Source organism: Oncorhynchus nerka, linkage group LG7 (genome assembly GCF_034236695.1).
Source record: "Oncorhynchus nerka isolate Pitt River linkage group LG7, Oner_Uvic_2.0, whole genome shotgun sequence".
Taxonomy (NCBI): domain Eukaryota; kingdom Metazoa; phylum Chordata; class Actinopteri; order Salmoniformes; family Salmonidae; genus Oncorhynchus; species Oncorhynchus nerka.
The window spans coordinates 45,751,990-45,776,153 of record NC_088402.1 but is presented as its reverse complement, the minus strand read 5'-3'; the positions used below and the strand labels follow the sequence as shown (position 1 = coordinate 45,776,153).

General features: G+C 41.7%; 1 protein-coding gene across 1 annotated transcript; it reads left to right on the top strand.

Moving 5' to 3' along the window:
* Positions 1–3,563: 3,563 nt before the first annotated feature.
* Positions 3,564–15,866, top strand: cks1b (CDC28 protein kinase regulatory subunit 1B). The gene is made up of 4 exons (XM_029663770.2): positions 3,564–3,759; positions 5,819–5,886; positions 6,045–6,172; positions 15,101–15,866. Exons 2-4 carry the CDS (start codon positions 5,828–5,830, stop codon positions 15,142–15,144), a joined length of 231 nt encoding a protein of 76 aa, XP_029519630.1. The 5' UTR covers positions 3,564–3,759; positions 5,819–5,827; the 3' UTR covers positions 15,145–15,866.
* The last annotated feature ends 8,298 nt before the right edge of the window (positions 15,867–24,164 follow it).

Below are 24,164 nucleotides of genomic sequence, written 5' to 3'. Positions count from 1 at the left end.
CTACGGAGCTGTTGAGGGGAACGGCACCTCAGTACCTCCAGGCTCTGATCAGGCCCTACACCCAAACAAGGGCACTGCGTTCATCCACCTCTGGCCTGCTCGCCTCCCTACCACTGAGGAAGTACAGTTCCCGCTCAGCCCAGTCAAAACTGTTCGCTGCTCTGGCCCCCCAATGGTGGAACAAACTCCCTCACGACGCCAGGACAGCGGAGTCAATCACCACCTTCCGGAGACACCTGAAACCCCACCTCTTTAAGGAATACCTAGGATAGGATAAAGTAATCCCTCTCACCCCCCCTCCCCCTTAAAAGATTTAGATGCACTACTGTTCCACTGGATGTCATAAGGTGAATGCACCAATTTGTAAGTCGCTCTGGATAAGAGCGTCTGCTAAATGACTTAAATGTAATGTAATGTAAATGTAAGTAGATGGAAAAGTGGTATGTTGTGTTAGCGACAATGCAGCTAACATAACCAAAGCCATGAACGTTTTAATTTTTAAAAATTTATTTCACCTTTATTTAACCAGGTAGGCTAACGTTTTAAAATGGACCCATCATCCATGTCTTGCCCACACAATCAACCTGATTGTAAGAGATGCTCTGAAGGTGATGAAGCCCACTGTGGACAAAGTGAAAGCAGCTGTGGAATACTTCCATAGGAGCACAGTAGATGCTGAAAAACTAAAGCAACTGGGGATGCAGCACGAAGGAATCCCTCAGCAGATGCCATAATGGAGGTCCGATCCTATTTGGAGGAGCCCCCTCTCCAACGATCTGCAGATCCTCTGAGCTGGTGGAAGAACAAGGCCTCTGTCTACACACGGCTTACTAAAGTCATGATAGGGAGACTCTGCATAGTGGTCACATCTGTTCCCTCTGAGAGGGTCTTCTCGAAAACGGTACAAATAATTACTGAGAGAAGAAACCGCATCAGCCTCTCGAAAGTGAGGCAGCTTGCATTTCTGAATGCAAATCTCTCATAAAAGCTAAATCTGGTCAGCATTGCTGAGTGCCGCTGGTTATAACATGGCAATAAAGAGAGAGAAAAGAGGGACCAGTTTACTGTTTTAAGTGGGATGCTGCAGTTTTGCACATTGTTATTTATTTTTCTTTGATATGGTGCAATATTCCATTATTATGTTGCTCAGATCTTATTTGTTTTGAATTGTTATATTTACATGTACTTTGTTTATATACATTTAAAAAGTTGTACTTTAAATGCACATGTGTAATAGCATCCTTTTTTAAACATTTATTTCAATTTGTGGGATGCTGCAGTTTTGCAAATTGTTGTTGTAACGACACCTGGGTTTATGCGGCGGATATCGAGCACGCTTTTACTGCACAGTCGATAGCGCGCTGGACGTAAGGCTAGAAGGTTGAGGGTTCGAGGCCTGCTCTCTGCCGTTTCATTGCATTGGTGTCAGAAGTGGGATCGGACCTTGCTTCCACGACCGTGCGTATGCTTGGCCAGTGAGCGCGTTCCTATAAGACGTAGAGTCGCAAGTTAGCGCGAGGATGGGCTATTTGAAAGGATGGAGTAGAAAACGACCCTGGGTTTATAAACGCGGATATCGACTGCCGCGGGAGCATGCTTTTGCGGCACAGTCGATAGCGCGCTGGACTTCGGGCTAAAAGGTTGACGGTTCGGGACCTGCTTCCCTGCCTGTTTCATTACAATACATTAAAAAGTTATACTTTAAATGCACATTTTTAATAGCATTATACTTCATAACAAACCAATGCATTTTTAAATAGAGTATGATTTCATTTAATAATTTCATTAGAATTGTTTTAACACCAATCATAGTCAAGACTTGAAAAAATACAAAACATGTTTTTTTAAAGAGCCGTTTGGGAACGAAAAGTGACGGATCTTTTTGGTGAGCTTGAGCCGAACAGCCGGCTCACTGAAAAGAGCCGGAATGACCATCACTACAACCTTATGACGCAGCATGATGAAGTGAACGCGATTGGTCAACATTCTGCTGGGTGGGGCGTTATACAATTCCTCCATTCAATTCAATTCAAGAGGCTTTATTGGCATGGGAAACGTGTTAACATTGCCAAAGCAAGTGAGGTAGATAATATACAAAAGTGAAATAAACAATAAAAATGAACAGTAAACATTACACATACAGAAGTTTCAAAACAATAAAGACATTACAAATGTCATATTATATATATATATATATATATATATATATATATATACAGTGTTTTAACAATGTACAAATGGTTAAAGTACACAAGATAAAATAAATAAGCATAAATATGGGTTGTATTTACAATGGTGTTTGTTCTTCACTGGTTGCCCTTTTCTTGTGGCAACAGGTCTTGCTGCTGTGATGGCACACTGTGGAATTTCACCCAGTAGATATGGGAGTTTATCAAAATTGGATTTGTTTTCGAATTCTTTGTGGATCTGTGTAATCTGAGGGAAATATGTCTCTCTAATATGGTCATACATTCGGCAGGAGGTTAGGAAGTGCAGCTCAGTTTCTACCTCATTTTGTGGGCAGTGAGCACATAGCCTGTCTTCTCTTGAGAGCCATGTCTGCCTATGGCGGCCTTTCTCAATAGCAAGGCTATGCTCACTGAGTCTGTACATAGTCAAAGCTTTCCTTAAGTTTGGGTCAGTCACAGTGGTCAGGTATTCTGCCGCTGTGTACTCTCTGTTTAGGGCCAAATAGCATTCTAGTTTGCTCTGTTTTTTTGTTAATACTTTCCAATGTGTCAAGTAATTATCTTTTTGTTTTCTCATGATTTGGTTGGGTCTAATTGTGCTGCTGTCCTGGGGCTCTGTGGGGTGTGTTTGTGTTTGTGAACAGAGCCCCAGGACCAGCATACTTAGGGGACTCTTCTCCAGGTTCATCTCTCTGTCAGTGATGGCTTTGTTATGGAAGGTTTGGGAATCGCTTCCTTTTAGGTGGTTGTAGAATTTAACGGCTCTTTTCTGGATTTTGATATTTAGTGGGTATCGGCCTAATTCTGCTCTGCGTGCATTATTTGGTGTTCTACGTTGTACACAGAGGATATTTTTGCAGAATTCTGCATGCAGTCTCAATTTAGTGTTTGTCCCATTTTGTAAAGTCTTGGTTGGTGAGCGGACCCCAGACCTCGCAACCATAAAGGGCAATGGGCTCTATGACTGATTCAAGTATTTTTAGCCAGATCCTAATTGGTATGTTGAAATTTATGTTCCTTTTGATGGCATAGAATGCCCTTCTTGCCTTGTCTCTCAGATCGTTCACAGCTTTGTGGAAGTTACCTGTGGCGCTGATGTTTAGGCCAAGGTATGTATAGTTTTTTGTGTGCTCTAGGGCAACAGTGTCTAGATGGAATTTGCATTTGTGGTATATATATATAAATGAGGAGGTTCGATTAATCCAACGATAAATAAATGAGATACGAATCCCATTGGCATAAATATATATTTTTTCTTAGTTTATATATATATATATATATATATATATATATATATAGATTGTAACCAATGACAGGGCCGAGGTAAATCACATGATCATTTCTGTGAGAGGATTGACCAATGAGAAGCAGCGGTGGCTTTTTGAATGGTGAAAGGCCGGATCAGTAGCTAACATTTAGAGAGGGAAACTCGCAGCAAACTTGAATAAGGTCCATCGACCACATCAGAAACAGGACAATATTCTAGAAACAACAGTTATTTTGTGATATATCTAGATTCTCGTTAGGAAATCACCAGTACAATCATTTGGAACAAGCCACGTGGATAAAGGTGATTTGTGTTTTACTTGTGTTGTCAAAGCTAGTAGCTAGCTAAGCCTGCTATAGTAGTTAGCTAATGCATTTTATTGTTAACTAGAGTAGTTAGCCAGCTAATTTTACGAGTTTCAACAGTTGTTGGGTGGCATTTTGTTAGAACTATGTTAGCTAGAACAGTCAATGGTTGACTTGAGTAGCTAGTTATGTATAATTAGGCTGGACAATAAAACGTGTCGATTCACCCAAGGCTGAAAAACGGCGTAAGAACGTTGGCTAAGCTGGAACACTAGCGCGAGGCCATAGCAAATGAATGGAATCGAACGTTCACAGAGCCTGTTTTGACTGGAGTGAAGTTTAGAATTCCATTTAGCCTAAATGGCACCAAAAAATATATCGCTTTTTATTTTACCACTACAATCTGTTCTTAGGACGAATCTGGAAAAATAACAACTCGTGTAGAAAGTAAACATCCGCACATCAATGGTGCCAAGTGTGCTTATGTCTGCATAACGAGGAAGTAGGAAAATAATGGCAATTTCTGACTATTTCTGGTCTAGCGTTTGATGAGATACACTGCCCAGGCTCACACCATTCGAAAGATGGGATTCTCATGATATAAAATGGTGTCAGAATTGAGGAAATCTAAATATACACATTGCGAGATATTTGGTGAAATATGCCAGCATGCTTCTCCATAGGACAACATTTGGGGGAGCTCAGCGTTCCAAGGGCAAACAAGGGGACGACCTCAGAGTAAAGAGTTTTTTTTGTTAACATTGTAAATATAAACACCATGAGCAGGTCTGAATTGCCAACTATAGCGTAGTTGCCATTGTGACATTACAACAACATGGGGTTCGGAAGGCGAGTTGGTGCCACAGTGTTCAATAGAACTAATAGGAGCTGGCAGGGTGAAAAATGCCCTAAAATAAGGCCTGTTTTTTCATGATTACTTCAAAACTACGGCATGCAGCTGGGATATGGTATTATTTTGAAACTGCTCCACTGCGGATGCATTGAACTACTTTTTATTTTTAAAGCATTGTTAAAAATGTAATGTGTCCAGCCTAGTATGATGTAGTGATAAATAGCTGACCTAGATTGGTTTGCTAGCTCGTAGCCAAAGCTTGTCGCCTTAGACAAATAATGCTACCTTCGTTTATGATGCACTATGCAGGGGCATTGATCTGACAAACCTGTAATTTGCAGTCGCAACAATTGCAGTCGCAACAATGTCTATTTTCTCAGATTTACTATTTTGTTTGCACTGTGCAGTTTATAACCAATGCAGTAAACAATACAAAGTCCACCTTTTTAACATGGCAGGATCCTGGTCTCTAACTAACATGTTTTCTTCAACGTTCCTCTTCTGACTGCTTCCGGATAGGAGAAACGTTGACCAGCGCTTACTCTTGCCACCTCTCGCTTTCACGTAACAAGGCACTTTAGGAATTAGGGCGCATGTTCGACACCACAATTGCAGCATCTTGTTTCAACTGCCATACAATAATCCTCCCCAAAACATACAATTGAGATGTCCAAATATTTTACATTTATCACACTACATGGATTTGGGCACGATGTCTCGTACAGGATATCTCACAACCCAAATATACGTGTGAGAGACTTCTTTAAAGACCAAAATAATGAATGAGTGGGCCTTCTCTCTCCAGCCACCATACCACCACTGCAGCTACTTTTCAGTTACATCCTTTGCACTCACTTTTAGCGCCACTCCAGAGAACCCCCTTGATAGGCGCCCTTACTTCACAGATCCACACGACACCTTCCAATCTGAAATCTTGTTCAAAGCATGCTCCTTAAACACACAAAAAATAAACAAGCCCACTTGTTATCCTCACTGATGCAACGCATCTGTGCTTTTCATCAAGATGTCAAACGGATCTCCCAGGTAACTCCATCGGTCCAAAACCTTCACTCCAACAATAAAAGTTGGAACTGGGCATGGATTTACTAGATCACACGGGCACCATTTTTGTTCGCCACTAATCCATTCCTTCACTCATCTTCCTTGGACTATTAACTAAACTGATTGCTTTTGTCTTTTTCAGGTTGGCATCATGTCTCAGAAGCAGATATATTACTCTGACAAATACGATGATGAGAAATTTGAGTATAGGTAAGTTGACGGTACTTTTTTTCTTCTAAACCGGTTTTGATCTAGCTATATAGCTAGTATTGACACCTCTTGCCTGGTAGCTATCTTCCTTCCCAGCCCTGTGATGTTGACACAACGTGACTCCGTAAAGTACCGTTCCATTTCTCCACTGTCTGTAGGCACGTGATGCTGCCCAAGGACATTGCCAAGCGTGTGCCCAAGACCCATCTGATGTCAGAGACTGAGTGGAGGAACCTGGGCGTCCAGCAGAGTCAAGGCTGGATACACTACATGATCCATCAACCAGGTACACTGACAGTCACTGACAGATTTTACACATCAACTGACGCTAATTAGCATAACGCAACGGACAGAAAATATTACTAGAAAATATTAATATTCATGAAATCACAAGTGAAATATATTGAAACACAGCTTGGCCTTTTGTTAATCACCCTGTCATCTCAGATTTTGAAATTATGCTTTACAACCAAAGCAAGACGAGCATTTGTAAGTTTATCGATAGCATAGCATTATGCCTAACTAGCAGCAGGCAGCTTGGTCACAAATCAGAAAAGCAATCAAATTAAATTGTTTACCTTTGATGAGCTTTGGATGTTTTCACTCACGAGACTCCAAGTTAGACAGCAAATGTTCATTTTGTCCCATAAAGATTATTTTTATAGCCGAAATACCTCCGTTTGTACCACCGGGAACTGCGATCACGACAACGCCGAAAAATATTCCAAATTAGATCCATAATATCGACAGAAACATGGCAAACGTTTTTTTATAATCAATCCTCAAGGTATTTTTCACATATCTATTCGATAATATATCAACCGGGACAGGTGGCTTCTTAGTAGGATAGAGAGAAACAATGGTCGCATTTGTCTATTACGCACAAATCACTCAGAGCCTCAAGCTGACCACTGATGCAATGTTGTCGTTCAGGCAAATTTTTCAAAATAAAAGCCTGAAACTATGTATTGTGACACTAGACACATTAGGGAAGCCATAGAAAAAGGAATCTGGTTGATATCCCATTCACTGCTCAATAGGGACGCATAGGAACGCAGAGCTTTTTTAAAATTTTATTTTTTTCCCACCTTTATTTAACCAGGTAGGCTAGTTGAGAACAAGTTCTCATTTGCAACTGTGACCTGGCCAAGATAAAGCGTAGCAATTTGACACATACAACAACACAGAGTTACACATGGAATAAACAAAACATACAGTCAATAATACAGAACAAAAGAAAACAAAGTCTATATACAGTGAGTGCAAATAGGCCATGATGGCGAAGTAATTACAATATAGCAATTAAACACTGGAATGGTAGATCGGCAGAAGATGAATGTGCAGGTAGAGATACTGGGGTGCAATGGAGCAACATAAATAAATAAATACCAGTATGGGGATGAGTTAGGTAGATAGATGGGCTGTTTACAGCTAAGTACAGGTGCAGTGATCTGTAAAATGCTCTGACAGCTGGTGCTTAAAGCTAGTGAGGGAGATGCGAGTCTCCAGCTTCAGATTTTTGCAATTCGTTCCGGTCATGGGCAGCAGACAACTGGAAGGAAAGACGACCAAAGGAGGAATTGGCTTTGGGGGTGACCAGTGAGATATACCTGCTGGAGCGCGTGCTACGAGTGGGTGCCGCTATGGTGACCAGTGAGCTGATATAAGGCGGGGCTTTACCTAGCGGAGACTTGTAGATAACCTGTAGCCAATGGGTTTGGCGGCGAGTATGAAGCGAGGGCCAACCAACGAGAGCGTACAGGTCGCAATGGTGGGTAGTGTATGGGGCTTTGGTGACAAAACGAATGGCACTGTGATAGACTGCATCCAGTTTGTTGAGTAGAGTGTTGGAGGCTATTTTATAGATGACATCACCGAAGTCGAGGATCGGTAGGATGGTCAGTTTTACGAGAGTATGTTTGGCAGCATGAGTGAAGGATGCTTTGTTGTGATATAGGAAGCCGATTCTAGATTTAATTTTGGATTGAAGATGCTTAATGTGAGTCTGGAAGGAGAGTTTACAGTCTAACCAGACACCCAGGTATTTGTAGTTGTCCACGTATTCTAAGTCAGAGCTGTCCAGAGTAGTGATGCTGGACGGGCGAGCAGGTGCGGGCAGCGATTGATTGAAAAGCATGCATTTAGTTTTACTTGCGTTTAAGAGCAGTTGGAGGCCACGGAAGGAGAGTTGTATGGCATTGAAGCTCGTCTCGAGGGTTGTTAACAGTGTCCAAAGAGGGGCCAGAAGTATACAGAATGGTGTCGTCTGTGTAGAGGTGGATCAGAGACTCACCAGCAGCAAGAGCGACATCATTGATGTATACAGAGAAGAGAGTCGGTCCAAGAATTGAACCCTTTGGCACCCCCATAGAGACTGCCAGAGGTCCGGACAACTGACCCTCCGATTTGACACACTGAACTCTATCAGAGAAGTAGTTGGTGTACCAGGCGAGGCAATCATTTGAGAAACCAAGGCTGTCGAGTCTGCCGATGAGGATGTGGTGATTGACAGAGTCGAAATCCTTGGCCAGGTCAATGAATACGGCTGCACAGTAGTGTTTCTTATCGATGGCGGTTAAGATATCGCTTAGGACCTTGAGCGTGGCTGAGGTGCACCCATGACCAGCTCTGAAACCAGATTGCTTAGCAGAGAGGGTATGTTGAGATTCGAAATGGTCGGTAATCTGTTTGTTGACTTGGCTTTCGAAGATCTTAGAAAGGCAGGGTAGGATAGATATAGGTCTGCAGCAGTTTGGGTCAAGAGTGTTCCCCCCCCTTTTGAAGAGGGGGATGACCGCAGCTGCGTTCCAATCTTTGGGAATCTCAGACGACACGAGAGGTTGAACAGGCTAGTAATAGGGGTGCAACAATTTCGCAGATAATTTTAGAAAGGGTCCAGATTGCCTAGCCCGGCTGATTTGTAGGGTCCAGATTTTCCAGCTCTTTCAGAACATCAGCTGACTGGATTTGGGGGAAGGCTTGGGCGAGTTGCTGTGGGGGGTGCAGTGCTGTTGACCGGGGTAGGGGTAACCAGGTGGAAAGCATGGCCAGCCGTAGAAACATGCTTATTGAAATTCTCAATTATAGTGGATTTATCAGTGGTGACAGAGTTTCCTATCTTCAGTGCAGTGGGCAGCTGGGAGGAGGTGTTCTTATTCTCCAAGGACTTTACAGTGTCCCAGAACGTTTTGGAGTTAGTGTTGCAGGAAGCAAATTTCTGCTTGAAAAAGCTAGCCTTGGCTTTTCTAACTCCTGTGTATATTGGTTTCTAGCTTCCCTGAAAAGCTGCATATCACGGGGTCTGTTCGATGCTAATGCAGAATGCCATAGGATGTTTGTGTTGGTTAAGGGCAGTCAGGTCTGGGGAGAACCAAGGGCTATATCGGTTCCTGTTTCCAGATTTCTTGAATGGGGCATGCTTATTTAAGATGGTTAGGAAGGCATTAAAAAAAACAGGCATCCTCTCTTGACGGGTTGAGATCAATATCCTTCCCGGATACCCGGCCAGGTCGACGAGAAAGGCCTGCTCGCTGAAGTGTTTCAGGGAGCGTTTGACAGTGATAAGTGAAGGTCGTTTGACCGCTGACCCATTACGGATGCAGGCAATGAGGCAGTGATCGCTGAGATCTTGGTTGAAGACAGCAGAGGTGTATTTAGAGGGCAAGTTGGTTAGGATGATATCTATGAGGGTGCCCGTGTTTACGGCTTTGGGGTGGTACCTGCTAGGTTCATTGATAATTTGTGTGAGATTGAGGGCATCAAGCTTAGATTGTAGGATGGCTGGGGTGTTAAGCATGTTCCAGTTTAGGTCACCTAGCAGCACGAGCTCTGAAGACAGATGGGGGGAGAAATCCGTTCACATATGGTGTCCAGAGCAGAGCCTGGGGCAGAGGGTGGTCTATAGCATGTGGCAACGGTAAGAGACTTGTTTTTAGAGAGGTGGATTTTTAAAAGTAGAAGTTCTAATTGTTTGGTTACAGACCTGGATAGTAGGACAGAACTCTGCAGGCTATCTTTGCAGTAGATTGCAACACCGCCCCCTTTGGCAGTTCTATCTGGTCTGAAAATGTTGTAGTTAGGGATAAAAATTTCTGCATTTTTGGTGGTCTTCCTAAACCATGATTGACACAGCTAGATCATCTGGGTTGGCAGAGTGTGCTAAAGCAGTGAATAAAACAAACTTAGGGAGGAGGCTTCTAATGTTAACATGCATGAAACCAAGGCTATTACGGTTACAGAAGTCATCAAAAGAGAGCGCCTGGGGAATAGGAGTGGAGCTAGGTACTGCAGGGCCTGGATTCACCTCTACATCACCAGAGGAACAGAGGAGGAGTAGCATAAGGGTATGGCTAAAAGCAATGAGAATTGGTCGTCTAGAACGTCTGGAACAGAGAGTAAAAGGGGGTCCTGGGGGCGATGAAATAGCTTCAAGGTAAAATGTACAGACAAAGGTATGGTAGGATGTGAATACAGTGGAGGTAAACCTAGGTATTGAGTGATGATGAGAGATATTGTCTCTAGAAATATTGAAACCAGGAGATGTCATCGCATATGTGGGTGGAGGAACTAATAGGTTGGATAATGTATAGAGAGCAGGACTAGAGGCTCTACAGTGAAATAAGCCAATAAACACTAACCAGAACAGCAATGGACATCTATTGAACATATGGTTTGCTGCATTGGGTGTGTCACACTAACTTATTTGAGCTTGCCTTATGTGCATCATTGGAGAGACCGTTCACTGAACACACAGAATAAAGTCCTGAGTGGGCAGTATATTTGGTTATAGCCACAGGATGGTTTTTCAATACCGTTTAGACTATTTATTTGAAGTTTTTTAATACAATGTTATATTTGTAGCTACTTTTTAAATAAATACCTGCAGTCAAATTGTGCAATATATTGGGAGATAAAGCAGATCAACACGATCTTTTCACCCGGCACAATATTTTACATTACAAAGCTAACTGAAAAGTTGAGCCTGTCACGTCTGTTTGTAAATAGTACAGCAGGAGCAGGTGAATCCAGCTGTGTATTGACGGGTTGTGTTTTTATATCAAAAGTCTTTCTTTTTTTTAAAGATTTAAATTGAGTGATCAGGGGCATGCAACTACCATGTTTCTTCACAGAACATTAATGCAACACATTCTGCAGAAAATTGCCTAATTTTCATCAGATGACAACAAGTGAAACTGTATTTGGCTGGCAGTCACAAATCAGCAAACAATAAGGCAAGGTCTTTTTTGCAAAAACACTGCATGGCCATCGTCATTTCTGTTTTTACATAGAAATAACTAAGCAAAGTTGGCTACATTAATCTTGCATTTTAACTGAGAAATATACTGGAGAAAAGTAGCTACACATCAGTCAGAGTGCGGTCTGCTGATAAAATGGCCATTTGTGATTTCTCATCTGCGTGAAGTGCAACTGAAGCACAAAATTAGTCTGATGCCGGGCAGAAATTACAAGAATCATTTATAAGATGTTTACAAAACTCAGCAAGACATTAATTATGCATTTTATATATTTTTTTGCTTGCTTAAGTGGCTGAATTAATAAGGAGATGTGGCATCCTATAGTGTTCACTTCCTGCCGTGTTTGAGAAGTCAAATCCCTTTTGGATGAGTTACCTGTACAACTGCCACTACCATTTTATTTATTTTTTATGTTTTTAAAATCTTGTTTATACAGGTTTTTCTCATTGAGAACATCTCTTTTCCAAGAGACCTGGTCCAATAGCAGCAAGGGGAACAAAGTTTCAGACAAAACAACTTACATACACATTATTAAACAAAACTATAAACACACATGCACAACAATTTACATATTACGTTAACACAAATCTTGACTAAAAAACAGTTGAAGTTGGAAGTTTACATACACTTAGGTTGGAGTCATTAAAACTAATTTTTCAACCACTCCACAAATTTGTTAAACTATAGTTTTGGCAAGTCAGTTAGGACATCTACTTTTTGCATGACACAAGTAATTCTTCCAACAATTGTTTACAGACAGACTATTTCACTTATAAACTTACAGAAGTTTACATTACACTAAGTTGACTGTGTCGTTTAACTGCTTGGAAAATTCCAGGAAATGTCATGGCTTTTGACGCTTCTGATCGGCTAATTGAGTCAATTGGAGGTGTACCCGTGGATGTATTTCAAGGCCGACCTTCAAACTCAGTGCCTCTTTGCTTGACATCATGGGAAAATCAAAATAAATCAGCCGAAACCCCCACAAAAATTGTAGCCCTCCACAAGTCTGGTTCATCCTTGGGAGCAATTTCCAAATGCTTTTGAAGGTACCACATTCACCTGTACAAACAAGAGTACACAAGTATATAACCACGCAGCCGTCATACCGCTCAGGAAGGACACGCATTCTGTCTCCTAGAGATTAACGTACTTTAGTGTGCGAAAAGTGCAAATCAATCCCAGAACAACAGCAACGGATCATGTGAAGATGCTGGAGGAAACGGGTACAAAAGTATCTATAGCCACAGTAAAACGAGTCATATATCGACATAACGTGAAAGGTCGCTCAGCAAGGAAGAAGCCACTGCTCCAAAACCGCCATAAAAGAGCCAGACTACAGTTTGCAACTGCACATGGGGACAAAAATTATACTTTTTGGAGAAATGTCCTCTGGTCTGATGAAACAAAAATAGAATTGTTTGGTCATAATGACCATTGTTATGTTTGGAGGAAAAAGGGGGGATGCTTGCAAGCTGAAGAACAGCATCCCAACCATGAACTACGGGGGTGGCAGCATCATGTTGTGGGGTTGCTTTGCTGCAGGAGTGACTGGTGAACTTCACAAAATAGATGGCATCACGAGGCAGGAAAATTATGTGGATATATTGAAGCAGCAATTTTTTTCCCTTCTCCTCTCCCTTCAAGACCCGTCTGCTGCGCCACTTTTCAGAGCAGGCAGACCCATTGCCCTAGCGACTCCAGATTACAAAAAGAAACAGCTTGTACACATGCGGCTCCAGAGGGTTTACTGTTTTACCTTGAGACAAGCGTGTCAACTTTAATTTGCACAATGTCTCGTTCACATTTGATTCTAAATGTCCAAACTCTCCAAAAATGACATTCTGTAGCTCCTACCTATATATGTTTGACTATGCGCTGGATTGCCTTTCATTGCAATTTGTTTTATTTTAGTTTGTGCTCCCAAGCAAATTTTGCTAGCATCCTCCATGGAAATTCGCTATTACTTGTGCAAATTTGGTTAGCATTCTGGTAATAATGATAAATAAAGTAGGGCGGTAAACAGATTTCTATCCTCATCCCAATTTTGGTGTTTAATGCGGGCCCGACAGACAAGTTCCTTACTTTCGTCCACTTGCCTCTTCCATTTTTTGGGGAAATGCTGCAATTAGTTGGTTGAATTTTTGAGTAGAGCATCGTTGCCACGTATCCAATAACATTTTGCGTTGGTGGTGTTTGTAAACACAGGCTACTTAACCTTTTTGTACAACTTTAGGAAAAGCGGCACAGGCAAAACAAGGATAAAAAGTTAATGCCTCTCCTGGGGGAAACTTAATTTCTACTCCGAGGCCAAACAAATGTAAGTAATAACAGCCATTGCTCTCATTCAAATACAAAATCCAATACCGAAGTTCTCCAGATTTCCAATAATTTAGTCAACAAGATATTTGGAAGGATCAAGGATGGCCTCGTGAGATGACTAGAACACATGAAAGAATTATCAGGTGTCCACAAAATGACTTCGGGTGAGTCCCAATAATATCTTCTTTTGTTCACTACTTCTCACAAATCTGAGAGCATTGGAGTGGTGCACAGTGGCTTGCGAAAGTATTCCCCCCCTTGGCATTTTTCCTATTTTAATCCTGGAATTAAAATGTTATTTTTTGGGGGGTTTGTAACATTTGATTTACACATGCCTACCACTTTGAAGATGCAAAATATGTTTTATTTTAATACAAGAATTAAGACTCCAAAAAAACAGGACTTGAGCGTGCATAACTATTCACCCCCCCAAAGTCAATGTTTTGTAGAGCCACATTTTGCAGCAATTACAGCTGCAAGTCTCTTGGGGTATGGCTCTATATTCTTGGCACATCTAACCACTGGGATTTTTGCCAATTCTTCATGGCAAAACAACTCCAGCTCCTCCAAGTTAGATGGGTTCCGCTGGTGTACAGCAATTTTAAGTCATACCGCAGATTCTCAATTGGATTGAGGTCTAGGCTTTGACTAGGCCATTGACATTTAAATGTTTCCCTTAAACCACTCGTGTTACTTAAAATAAAAAAATAAAAACTTTTTTTTTTTGGAAGGTGAACCTCTGTGCCAGTCTCAAATCTCTGGAAGATGAACAGGTTTCCCTCAAGAATTTCCCTCTATTTAGCACCATTCTGACCAGTTTCCCAGTCCCTGCCTATGGAAAAACATCCCCGCAGCATAATGCTGCCACCACCATGCGTCACTGTGAGGATGGTGTTCTCTGGGTGATGAGTGGTGATGGGTTTGTGCCCGACATAGCGTTTTCCTTGATGGCCAAAAAGCTCAATTTTAGTCTGATCTGAATTGTAGTACCCTCTTCCATATGTTTGGGGAGTCTCCCACATGCCTTTTGGCGAACACCAAACACGTTTGCTAATTTTTTTGTTGTTGTTAAGCAATAGCTTTTTTTCTGGCCACTCTTCATTAAATCCCAGCTCTGTGGAGTGTATATGGCTTAAAATGGTCCTATGGACAGATACTCCAATCTCAACCCTGAAGGAGCTGCAAAGCTTCACAGTGATCTTTGGTCTCTGTTACCTCTTGGATTAATGCACTCCTTGCCTGGTGGGTGGCCCTCTCTTGGCAGGTTTTTGTTGTGGTGCCATTCATTCCATTTTTTAATAATGGAGTTAATGGTGCTCTGTGGGATGTTCAAAGTTTTGAATATTTTTTTTATTTTTATATCCCAGCCCTTATCTGTACTACTCCACAACTTTGTCCCTGACCTGTTTGGATAGCTCCTTGGTCTTCATGGTGCTGTTTGCTTGGTGGTGCCCCTTGCCTTACTTTTGCAAGGCACTGTAGGTATGGGCTAGAAGGATTTTTCTTTCAAATCAGTGAAGGGAAGTAAACTAGTGCATATTTTGGTAGGAAGGACAGATGTATCCAATATAACCTGCCATTTTTGTTTTCATTCACTTCCTAAACTTCAACCACTCACTTTTTCTCTCTCCCTCCAGAGCCCCACATCTTGCTGTTCCGTCGTCCACTGCCTGCAGCCTGATCTCTCGGAAAGAGGGCGAGAGAACCCATAGGGAAGAAGATAAGAGGGTGGCTGGAGATGGTTGAACACAACTCCGTTGGATGGATAAAGACTATTTTGTAAATACTGCATCGTATACAGTGGAGCCAGAGTCGAGCTCCAACCCACTGACTCACTCACTGTAAAGCCTTTCACATTTCCGCTGGACCTGCTTGGAACCCTTTCATATTTTTCTCTATGTACTAGCTTGATAATGTTGCCAATGTGTGCGTCTGGGAAGAAAAGGAAAATGGCAACACATTTTCATTATTCTCAACTTTAACCCACTATACCTACTGTGAGTTGACTAACATATCTAATTTTAAGGCAGATAGTAAGATGGTAAATGTTCAAATATAGGAGGTGGCATTTTGGCAGCACAAATGTGCAGGGATGTTACCGAAATTACTGATCATATACCTGTTATGGCACTTGATTCAAAACTTATTTTGAATACTGCAGATTGCATCAAGTGTATGCACTCTTACACTGTACAAATGATAGCCCTCTGGATATTGTGGAGTAAGTTTTTTTTAAATGTTTTTAATATAAATCGTGACCTGCTGCAGTTATACTGTAGACTGTGCATTTTTAGAGCTGTCAAAATGGGACCCAATATCTTCATTGCCATGTCTATGATTGTACAAATCAGCTGCTCAGTTTTTATGAATTCTTGTACACTAGAAATAAATGTTTTAATTTGACATCCTTCTCACAGATTGTAATTTAGTTCTGCACTTTTTAACCTTTTTAAATTTTGCCGGTTTGCTTATAGTGGTGTTAAAAGTGGCTTTGTAGTTGGATAGATTACATGTCTAAAGTTTGGACACCTACTCATTCAAGGGTTTTTATTTATTTAAACTTTTATACATTGTAGAATAATAGTGAAGACATAATTATGGAATCATGTAGTGCTCAAAGTGTTAAACAAATCAAAATATGTTATATTCTTCAAAGTAGCCATTGCCTGGACAGCTTTGCACACTCTTGGCATTCTCTCAACCAGCTTCACCTGGAATGCTTTTCCAACAGTCTTGGAGTTACCACATATGCTGAGAACTTGTTGGCTGCTTTACCCTCACTCTGCAGTCCAACTCATCCCAAACCATGTCAATTGGGTTGAGGTTGAGTGATTGTAGAGGCCAGGTCATCTGATGCAGCACTCCATCACACCTTTTTGTTCAAATAGCCCTTACACAGCTTGTAGGTGTGTTGGGTCATTGTCCTGTTGAAAAACAAATCATAGTACCACTAAGCGCAAACCAGATGGGATGGCGTATCACTGCAGAATGGTGTGGTAGCCATGCTGGTTAGGTGTGCCTTGAATTCTAAAGAAATCACTGACAGTGTCACCAGCAAAGCACCATCACACCACCTCCATGCTTCACGGTGGGAACCACACATGAGGAGACACATCTGTTCACCTACTCTGCGTCTCACAAAGACACTGCGGTTGGAACCAAAAATCTCCTATTTGAACACATCAGACCAAAGGACAGATTTCCACTGGTCTAATGTCCATTGCTTGTTTCTTAGCCCAAGCAAGTCTCTTCTTCCTACTGGTGTCCTTTTTAGTAGTTTCTTTGCAGCCATGAAGACCTGATTCACGCAGTCTCCTCTGAACACTAGATTTTGAGATGTCGATTTCATTTCTTCAACTCCGTGAAGTATTTATTTGGGCTGCAATTTCTGGAATTTATCCTCTGCACAGAGGTAACTCTGGGTCTTCCTTTCCTGTGGCGGTCCTCTTGAGAGTCAGTTTCATCATAGTGCTTGATGGTTCTTGCGACTGCACTTGAAGAAACTTTCATAAGTTCTTAATTTTCCGTCTTGATTTACCTTCATGTCTTAAAAATAATGATGGATTGTCATTTTCTGTTTGCTTATTTTCGCTGTGTTGCTATAATATGGATATGGTCTTTTATCAAATAGGGCTATCTTCTGTATACCACCCCTACCTTGTCACAACACAACTGATTGGCTCACACACATTAAGGAAATACATTCCACAAATGAACTTTTTAACAAGGAACCCCAGTTAATTGAAATGCATTCCAGGTGACTACCTCATGAAGTTGGTTGAGAGTGCCAAGAGTGTGCAAAGCTGTCAAGGCAAAGGATGGCTAATTTGAAGAATCTCAAACTGTTTGATTACTACATCCATATGTGTTATTTCATAGTATTGATTTCTTCACTATTAGTCTACAATGTAAAAAATAAAAACCCTTAAGAGTAGGTGTGTCCAAATGTTTGGCTGTTACTGTGTACATTGTATGTATGTACAGTGCCCTTTTGGAAAGTGTTCAGACCCCTTGACTTATTCTACATTTTGTTACGTTACAGCCTTGTTCTAAAATTGCTGAGATTTTTATTTAATCAATCTACACACACCCCATAATGTCAAAGCCAACACAGTTTCAATGTTTGCTAATTTATTTAAGAAAATGTACATTTTAAATACTGTATTTACATAACTATTCAGACCCTTTTCTATGAGACACGAAATTGAGCTCCGGTGCATTCTGTTTCCAATGATCATCCTTTTGATGTTTCTACAACTTGATTGGAGTCCATCTGTGGTAAATTCAATTGATTGGACATGATTTGGAAAGGCTCACAACTGTCTATATGAGTTCCCATCATTGATAGTGCATGTCAGAGCAAAAACCAAGCCATGAGGTCGAAGGAATTGTCCGTAGAGCTCCGAGACAGGATTGTGTCAAGGCACAGATCTGGGGAAGGGTACCAAAAAAATGTCTGCAACATTGCTGGTCCTTAAGAACACAGTGGCCTCCATCATTCTTAAATGGAATAGGTTTGGAACCACCAAGTATCTTCCTTGAGGTGGCTGCCCGGCCAAACTGAGCAATCAGGGAAGAAGGGCCTTGGTCAGGGAGTTGACCAAGAACACGATGGTCACTCTGACCAAGCTCCAGAGTTCCTCTGTGGGTGATGGGAGAACCTTCCAGAAAGACAACCATCTCTGAAGCACTCAACCAATCAGGCTTTTATAGTAGAGTGGCCAGACAGGAGCCACTCCTCAGTAAAAGGCACATGACACCCCACTTGGAGTTTCCCAAAAGGCACCTAATGACTCTCAGACCATAAGAATCAAGCTTCTCTGGTCTGATGAAACCAAGATTGAAGTCTTTGGCGTGAATGCCAAGTGTCACGTCTGGAGGAAACGTGGCACTATCTGTACAGGGAAGCATGGTGACAGCAGACACCCTTGCTTAACTCCTCTTGACAATTCAAAACTGAGCAGTAGCCGTTATTTACTATTTTACACCTGGGGTTGCTATACATTATTTTTTTACCCATTTTATAAGAGAATTACCGTAATTGAAACAATCCAGGCATTTATAAATAAAATCCAGGCTTACTTTATCAAATGCCTTTTCAAAATCTGCTATAAATACCACTCCTGGCTTATATGTTTCATGTTGTTCTATTATTTCTAGTTGTCATATATTATCTCCAATGTATCGTCCATGTAAAAAACCTGTCTGATCAGGATGAACCATACCTAGTAAAACCCTTTTAATTCTGAGAGTAATGCATTTTGCTAGTATTTTTGCATCACAACATTGATGTGTAAGGGGCCTCCAGTGTTTAAGACTGGGTCTTGTTTTAATAGTAGAGAAATCAGACCTTCCTGCCGAGTACCTGACATGCTACCATTTCTATAGCAGTAGTTAAAACAATCTAACAATGTAGCTTTTAGTATATCAAAAAATACTTGCCATCAAGCCCTGGGGTTTTTCCAGACTGAAATGATTTAATAGCCTCAAAATGTTCTTCCTCTGTAGTTTGGCCTTCGCACTGATCTTTCTGTACATTTGTTAATATTATTTGGAAAGAATTCCTTAATATACAGTGGGGCAAAAAAGTATTTAGTCAGCCACCAATTGTGCAAGTTCTCCCACTTAAATAGAGAGGCCTGTAATTTTCATCATAGGTACACTACAACTATGACAGACAAAATGAGAAAAAAAATCCAGAAAATCACATTGTAGGATTTTTTATGAATTTATTAGCATAGATTTTGTATTTTTAAATTTATTTAACCAGGTAGGCTAGTTGAGAACAAGTTCTCATTTACAACTGCGACCTGGCCAAGATAAAGCAAAGCAGTGCAACACAAACAACAACACAGTTACACATGGAATAAACAAACATAGTCAATAATACAATAGAAAAAGTATATACAGTGTGTGCAAATGAAGTAGGATAACGGAGGTAAGGCAATAAATAGGCCATAGTGGCAAAATAATTACAATATAGCAATTAAACACTGGAGTGATATGTGCAGAAGATGAGTGTACAAGTAGAGATACTGGGGTGCAAAGGAGAAAAATAAATCAAATAGATAACAGTATGGGGATGAGGTAGTTGGATGGGCTAATTATAGGTGGGCTATGTACAGGTGCAGTGATCTATGAGCTGCTCTGACAGATGGTGCTTAAAGCTAGTGAGGGAGATATGAGTCTCCAGCTTCAGAGATTTTTGCAGTTCGTTCTAGTCATTGGCAGCAGAGAACTGGATGAAAAGGTGGAATTGGCTTTGGGGGTGACCAGTGAAAAATAGCTGCTAGAGCTTGTGCTACGGGTGGGTGCTGCTATGGTGACCAGTGAGCTGAGATAAGGCGGGGCTTTACCTAGCAAAGACTTACAGATGACCTGGAGCCAGTGGGTTTGGCGACGAATATGAAGCGAGGGCCAGCCAACGAGAGCATACAGGTCGCAATGGTGGGTAGTATATGGGGCTTTGGTGAAAAAACAGATGGCATTGTGATAGACTGCATCCAATTTGTTGAGTAGAGTGTTGGAGGCTATTTTGTAAATGACATTGCCGAAGTCAAGGATCGGTAGGATAGTGAGTTTTACGAGGGTATGTTTGGCAGCATGAGTGAAGGATACTTTGTTACCAAATAGGAAGCCGATTCTAGATTTAATTTTAGATTAGAGATGTTTGATGTGAGTCTGGAAGGAGAGTTTACAGTCTAACCAGACACCTAGTTATTTGTAGTTGTCCACATATTCTAAGTCAGAACCGTCCAGAGTAGTGATGTTAGACGGGCTGGCAGGTGCGGGCAGCGATCGGTTGAAGAGCATGCATTTAGTTTTACTTGCATTTAAGAGCAGTTGGAGGCCACGGAAGGAGAGTTGTAATGGCATTGAAGCTCGTCTGGAGGTTTGTTAACACAGTGTCCAAAGAAAGGCCAGAAGTGTACAGAATGGTGTCATCTGCGTAGAGGTGGATCAGATAATCACCAGCCGCAAGAGCGACATCATTGATGTATGTCAGCCCGAGAATTGAACCCTGTGGCACCCCCATAGAGACTGCCAGAGGTCCGCTTGTGGGTGTGCTGTATGATATGGAACGCCATTTGGGCCTTTACGTGTCAAAAAAGATACGTCAAATGAGCTTGTTGACCAATCAGGACCTGACTATGACTGCACGTCACATAATAATGTAACGCGTTCATTCATTTTACGTATTTATTACACATTGACAACACTATCATTTGTATTTCATATGTCACAACGATTCATCGATACGTATGCTTTGATTCTGGTAAAGTTGTCTTGCGTACCTGCCCTTCCCCAAGCTCTGGACGGTGCTGGTCATAAAAAAGCTAGCTAGCTGATGTATGCAAACAATGTTCTCCCCAAAAAACTAGGCGAGACCCAAATGCAGACACAGGACGCATGTGGTTGGAGTTTAAGATGTTTAATAAATCCAAAGGGAATAGGCAAGATAATGGTCGCTGACAGGCAAAGGTCATAACCTGATCAGAGTCCAGGAGGTACAGAGTGGCAGGCAGGATTGAGGTCAGGGCAGGCAGAATGGTCAGGCAGGCGGGTACAGAGTCCAGAACAGGCAAGGGTCAAAACCCGGAGCACTACAAAAAGGAGAAAAGGCAAAGCAGGAAACCGGGAAAAAACGCTGGTGTGCTTGGACATACAAGACGAACTGGCACAGAGGAAACAGGGACAAATACACTGGGGGGAAAAAGCGACACCTGGAGAGGGGTGGAGACAATAACGAGGACAGGTGAAACAGATCAGGGTGTGGCAAAAACGTCCTCACCTGTTTCAGTAGCTAGTTGTCATCTAAAATAACCCTAATCTGTAAAACAGTTCTTTGTGGTTAGCCTTCAAAACTAAGGTATGTCATTGACAGTGATGCAAAAAGGTGATTTCCCACAGTCAAAGTCCCGCAATATGAGCTACGACGCATATATTTCCGTAAACTCTTCACAGTTGTGTACTCTGGGTGTCACCGAGTAGACTGATACCCCATTTCATTGCTCCACATTCCAACACTCCAACCAAGTTTAACAGTATCATGTCCAAATATGTCATGATTTCACCAGTTGTAACCTTCTGCATCACTTTCAAACAGGGACTTTTATTTGAAAGATGATCCGCAAATTCCCTATTGTGGCTAATCCTTATTGTGGCTAGCTTCACAACACATAACCCGGTCCGGTCAAGCCATGGTATAGTAGTCAGATTAAGCTAAGGCACCATGCTAGCTATTTACCCCAGAAAGTTTGCAAACATTTTTGATCCTCATCTAATATAATTGTGTTATTTAACATGTGAAATTAGAAGCTTATTTGACACATCAAATAGTGTTATTTGACGTGTATCTTTTTTGACACGCAAAGACCCAAAAGGCGTTCCATAGACGACAGCCTAGCTTGCTTTGGAACGCTGTTTGGGTCTTTGCATGTCAAAAAATATACCCGTCAAATAACACTATTTGACGTATCAAATAAGCTTCTAATTTCACACGTCAAATAATACAATTCTATTATAGAATGTTGTGTGTGCTGAATTTGCACCTGCAAGCCAAGCACCACTATTATCAAATCAAAGTTTACAGTGAAATGCTTACTTACAGGCTCTAACCAATAGTGCAACAAAGGTATTATGTGAACAATAGGTAGGTAAAGAAATAAAACAACAGTAAAAAGACAGGCTATATACATTTAGCGAGGCTATAGAAGACTAGACTTGGCACTCCGGTACCGCTTGCCATGCGGTAGTAGAGAGAACAGTCTATGACTGGGGTGGCTGGGTCTTTGACATTTTTAGAGCCTTCCTCTGACACCGCCTGGTGTAGAGGTCCTGGATGGCAGGCAGCTTAGCCCCAGTGATGTACTGGGCTGTACGCACTACCCTCTGTAGTGCCTTGCGGTCAGAGGCCGAGCAATTACCGTACCAGGCAGTGATGCAACCATGATGCAGCTGTAGAACCTTTTGAAGATCTCAGGACCCATGCCAAATCTTTTTAGTTTCCTGAGGGGGAATAGGCTTTGTCGTGTCCTCTGTACGACTGTCTTGGTGTGTTTAGACCAATCTAGTTTGTTGTTGATGTGGATACCAAGGAGTTTGAAGCTCTCAGCCTGCTCCACTACAGCCCCGTCGATGAGAATGGGGACGTGCTCGGTGCTCCTTTTCCTGTAGTACACAATCATCTCCTTAGTCTTGGTTACGTTGAGGGATAGGTTATTCTGGCACCATCCGGCCAGGTCTCTGACCTCCTCCCTATAGGCTGTCTCGTCGTTGTCGGTGATCAGGCCTACCACTGTGGTGTCGTCAGCAAACTTAATGGGGCGGCAGGGTAGCCTAGTGGTTAGAGTGTTGGACTAGTAATCGAAAGGTTGCAAGTTCGAATCCCCGAGCTGACAAGGTACAAATCTGTCGTTCTGCCCCTGAACAGGCAGTTAACCCACTGTTCCTAGGCCGTCATTGAAAATAAGAATTTGTTCTTAACTGACTTGCCTAGTAAAATAAAGGTAAAATTAAAAATTAAATTAAAATGATGGTGTTGGAGTCGTGGGTGAACAGGGAGTACAGGAGGGGACTGAGCACGCACCCCTGGGGAGCTCACTGTATCTGGATACTTTTCTGGATGCTTTTCCCCAGTTGAGATGTGGGCGCTACTTACTTTAACTGAAATTCTACATTTGTGTATTGTGCTCAATTTGCAACAGAATCATCAAGACCCTGTTCCTGTGCCTCTTTGTCAAGAAGATTCTCTGGCAGCAGTCCACGGTAATTTAAAGTATTCCTCTTGTTACTGCATACAGTATATTAGAAAAGCAAAGTCTGGCTACTGCCAACAGCAATTCTGTAAAGATACATTTAAATAAAAATAAGAAGTATTCTTATTAGCTGTATTCTAGGTAGTTATTTAGAAAATTCTCATCTCAAACAGCTCAAGCCTCCTCATCACTGGGCCCTGCCTCCTCATCAATTTGAAGGTAACTGCAATGTGTGCTACTTAGTTGTAGTGTGAGGGGCTCCATAATTACATAAAGTGGAATGTTATACAATGTTGATCTTTTACATTTGCTGTAAATGACAGTGGCTTACACGGGCTTACAGTGTCAGCATTGGTTGTGCACGTGTGGCCCTTGCATTCCATAACTCAGAATCAAACCTGTTTTCATATAGCTTTTATATTGTCATTCTAAAGGAATAGGTTTCCAAAGTTTATAACTTGCCACTGGCATTTGTTAAGATTTCCACAGGCTGATTCTTCAGCACCTGAGGAAATTGGCAGAGGATGTCAGCAAGTTGCAATACCAGACCACAGTAAACAGGAACCTCTTAATGCAACTGACCAATGGGTCTCATCGGGACATGGTTCTGCCTGAGGACATTGTGCTTCCTCTGAAGGACAGGCTGATACTGGAGGAGCATGAACATCGGCTTGCTGGGAATGAGGAGCTTCAGGAGAAATTGGAAATTGGCAAGAACATGGTATCACACTACATACAGTTAACACCAGCGACACTTTTTAAAAATCATTGTTAGGGCTCTGTCTATGGGATTAAATAAATTGCAGACTCTTGGGGTAATTGTACATATTAAGTAATTGGGTGTTTTGAAGTCTGTGACTCGGAAGAGCTCTCCACTGCTTTTCTTTGGAGGGACTTTAGACCTGTAGATTCTGTATGGTTCACTACTCTAAAGACCACTAAC

Coding starts and splice junctions, on each gene's coding strand:
- cks1b (XM_029663770.2), top strand. CDS start 5,828: ATGTCTCAGAAGCAGATATATTACTCTGACAAATACGATGATGAGAAA. Junction 5,887..6,044: donor GATGAGAAATTTGAGTATAG/GTAAGTTGACGG, acceptor CACTGTCTGTAG/GCACGTGATGCTGCCCAAGG. Junction 6,173..15,100: donor CTACATGATCCATCAACCAG/GTACACTGACAG, acceptor CTCTCCCTCCAG/AGCCCCACATCTTGCTGTTC.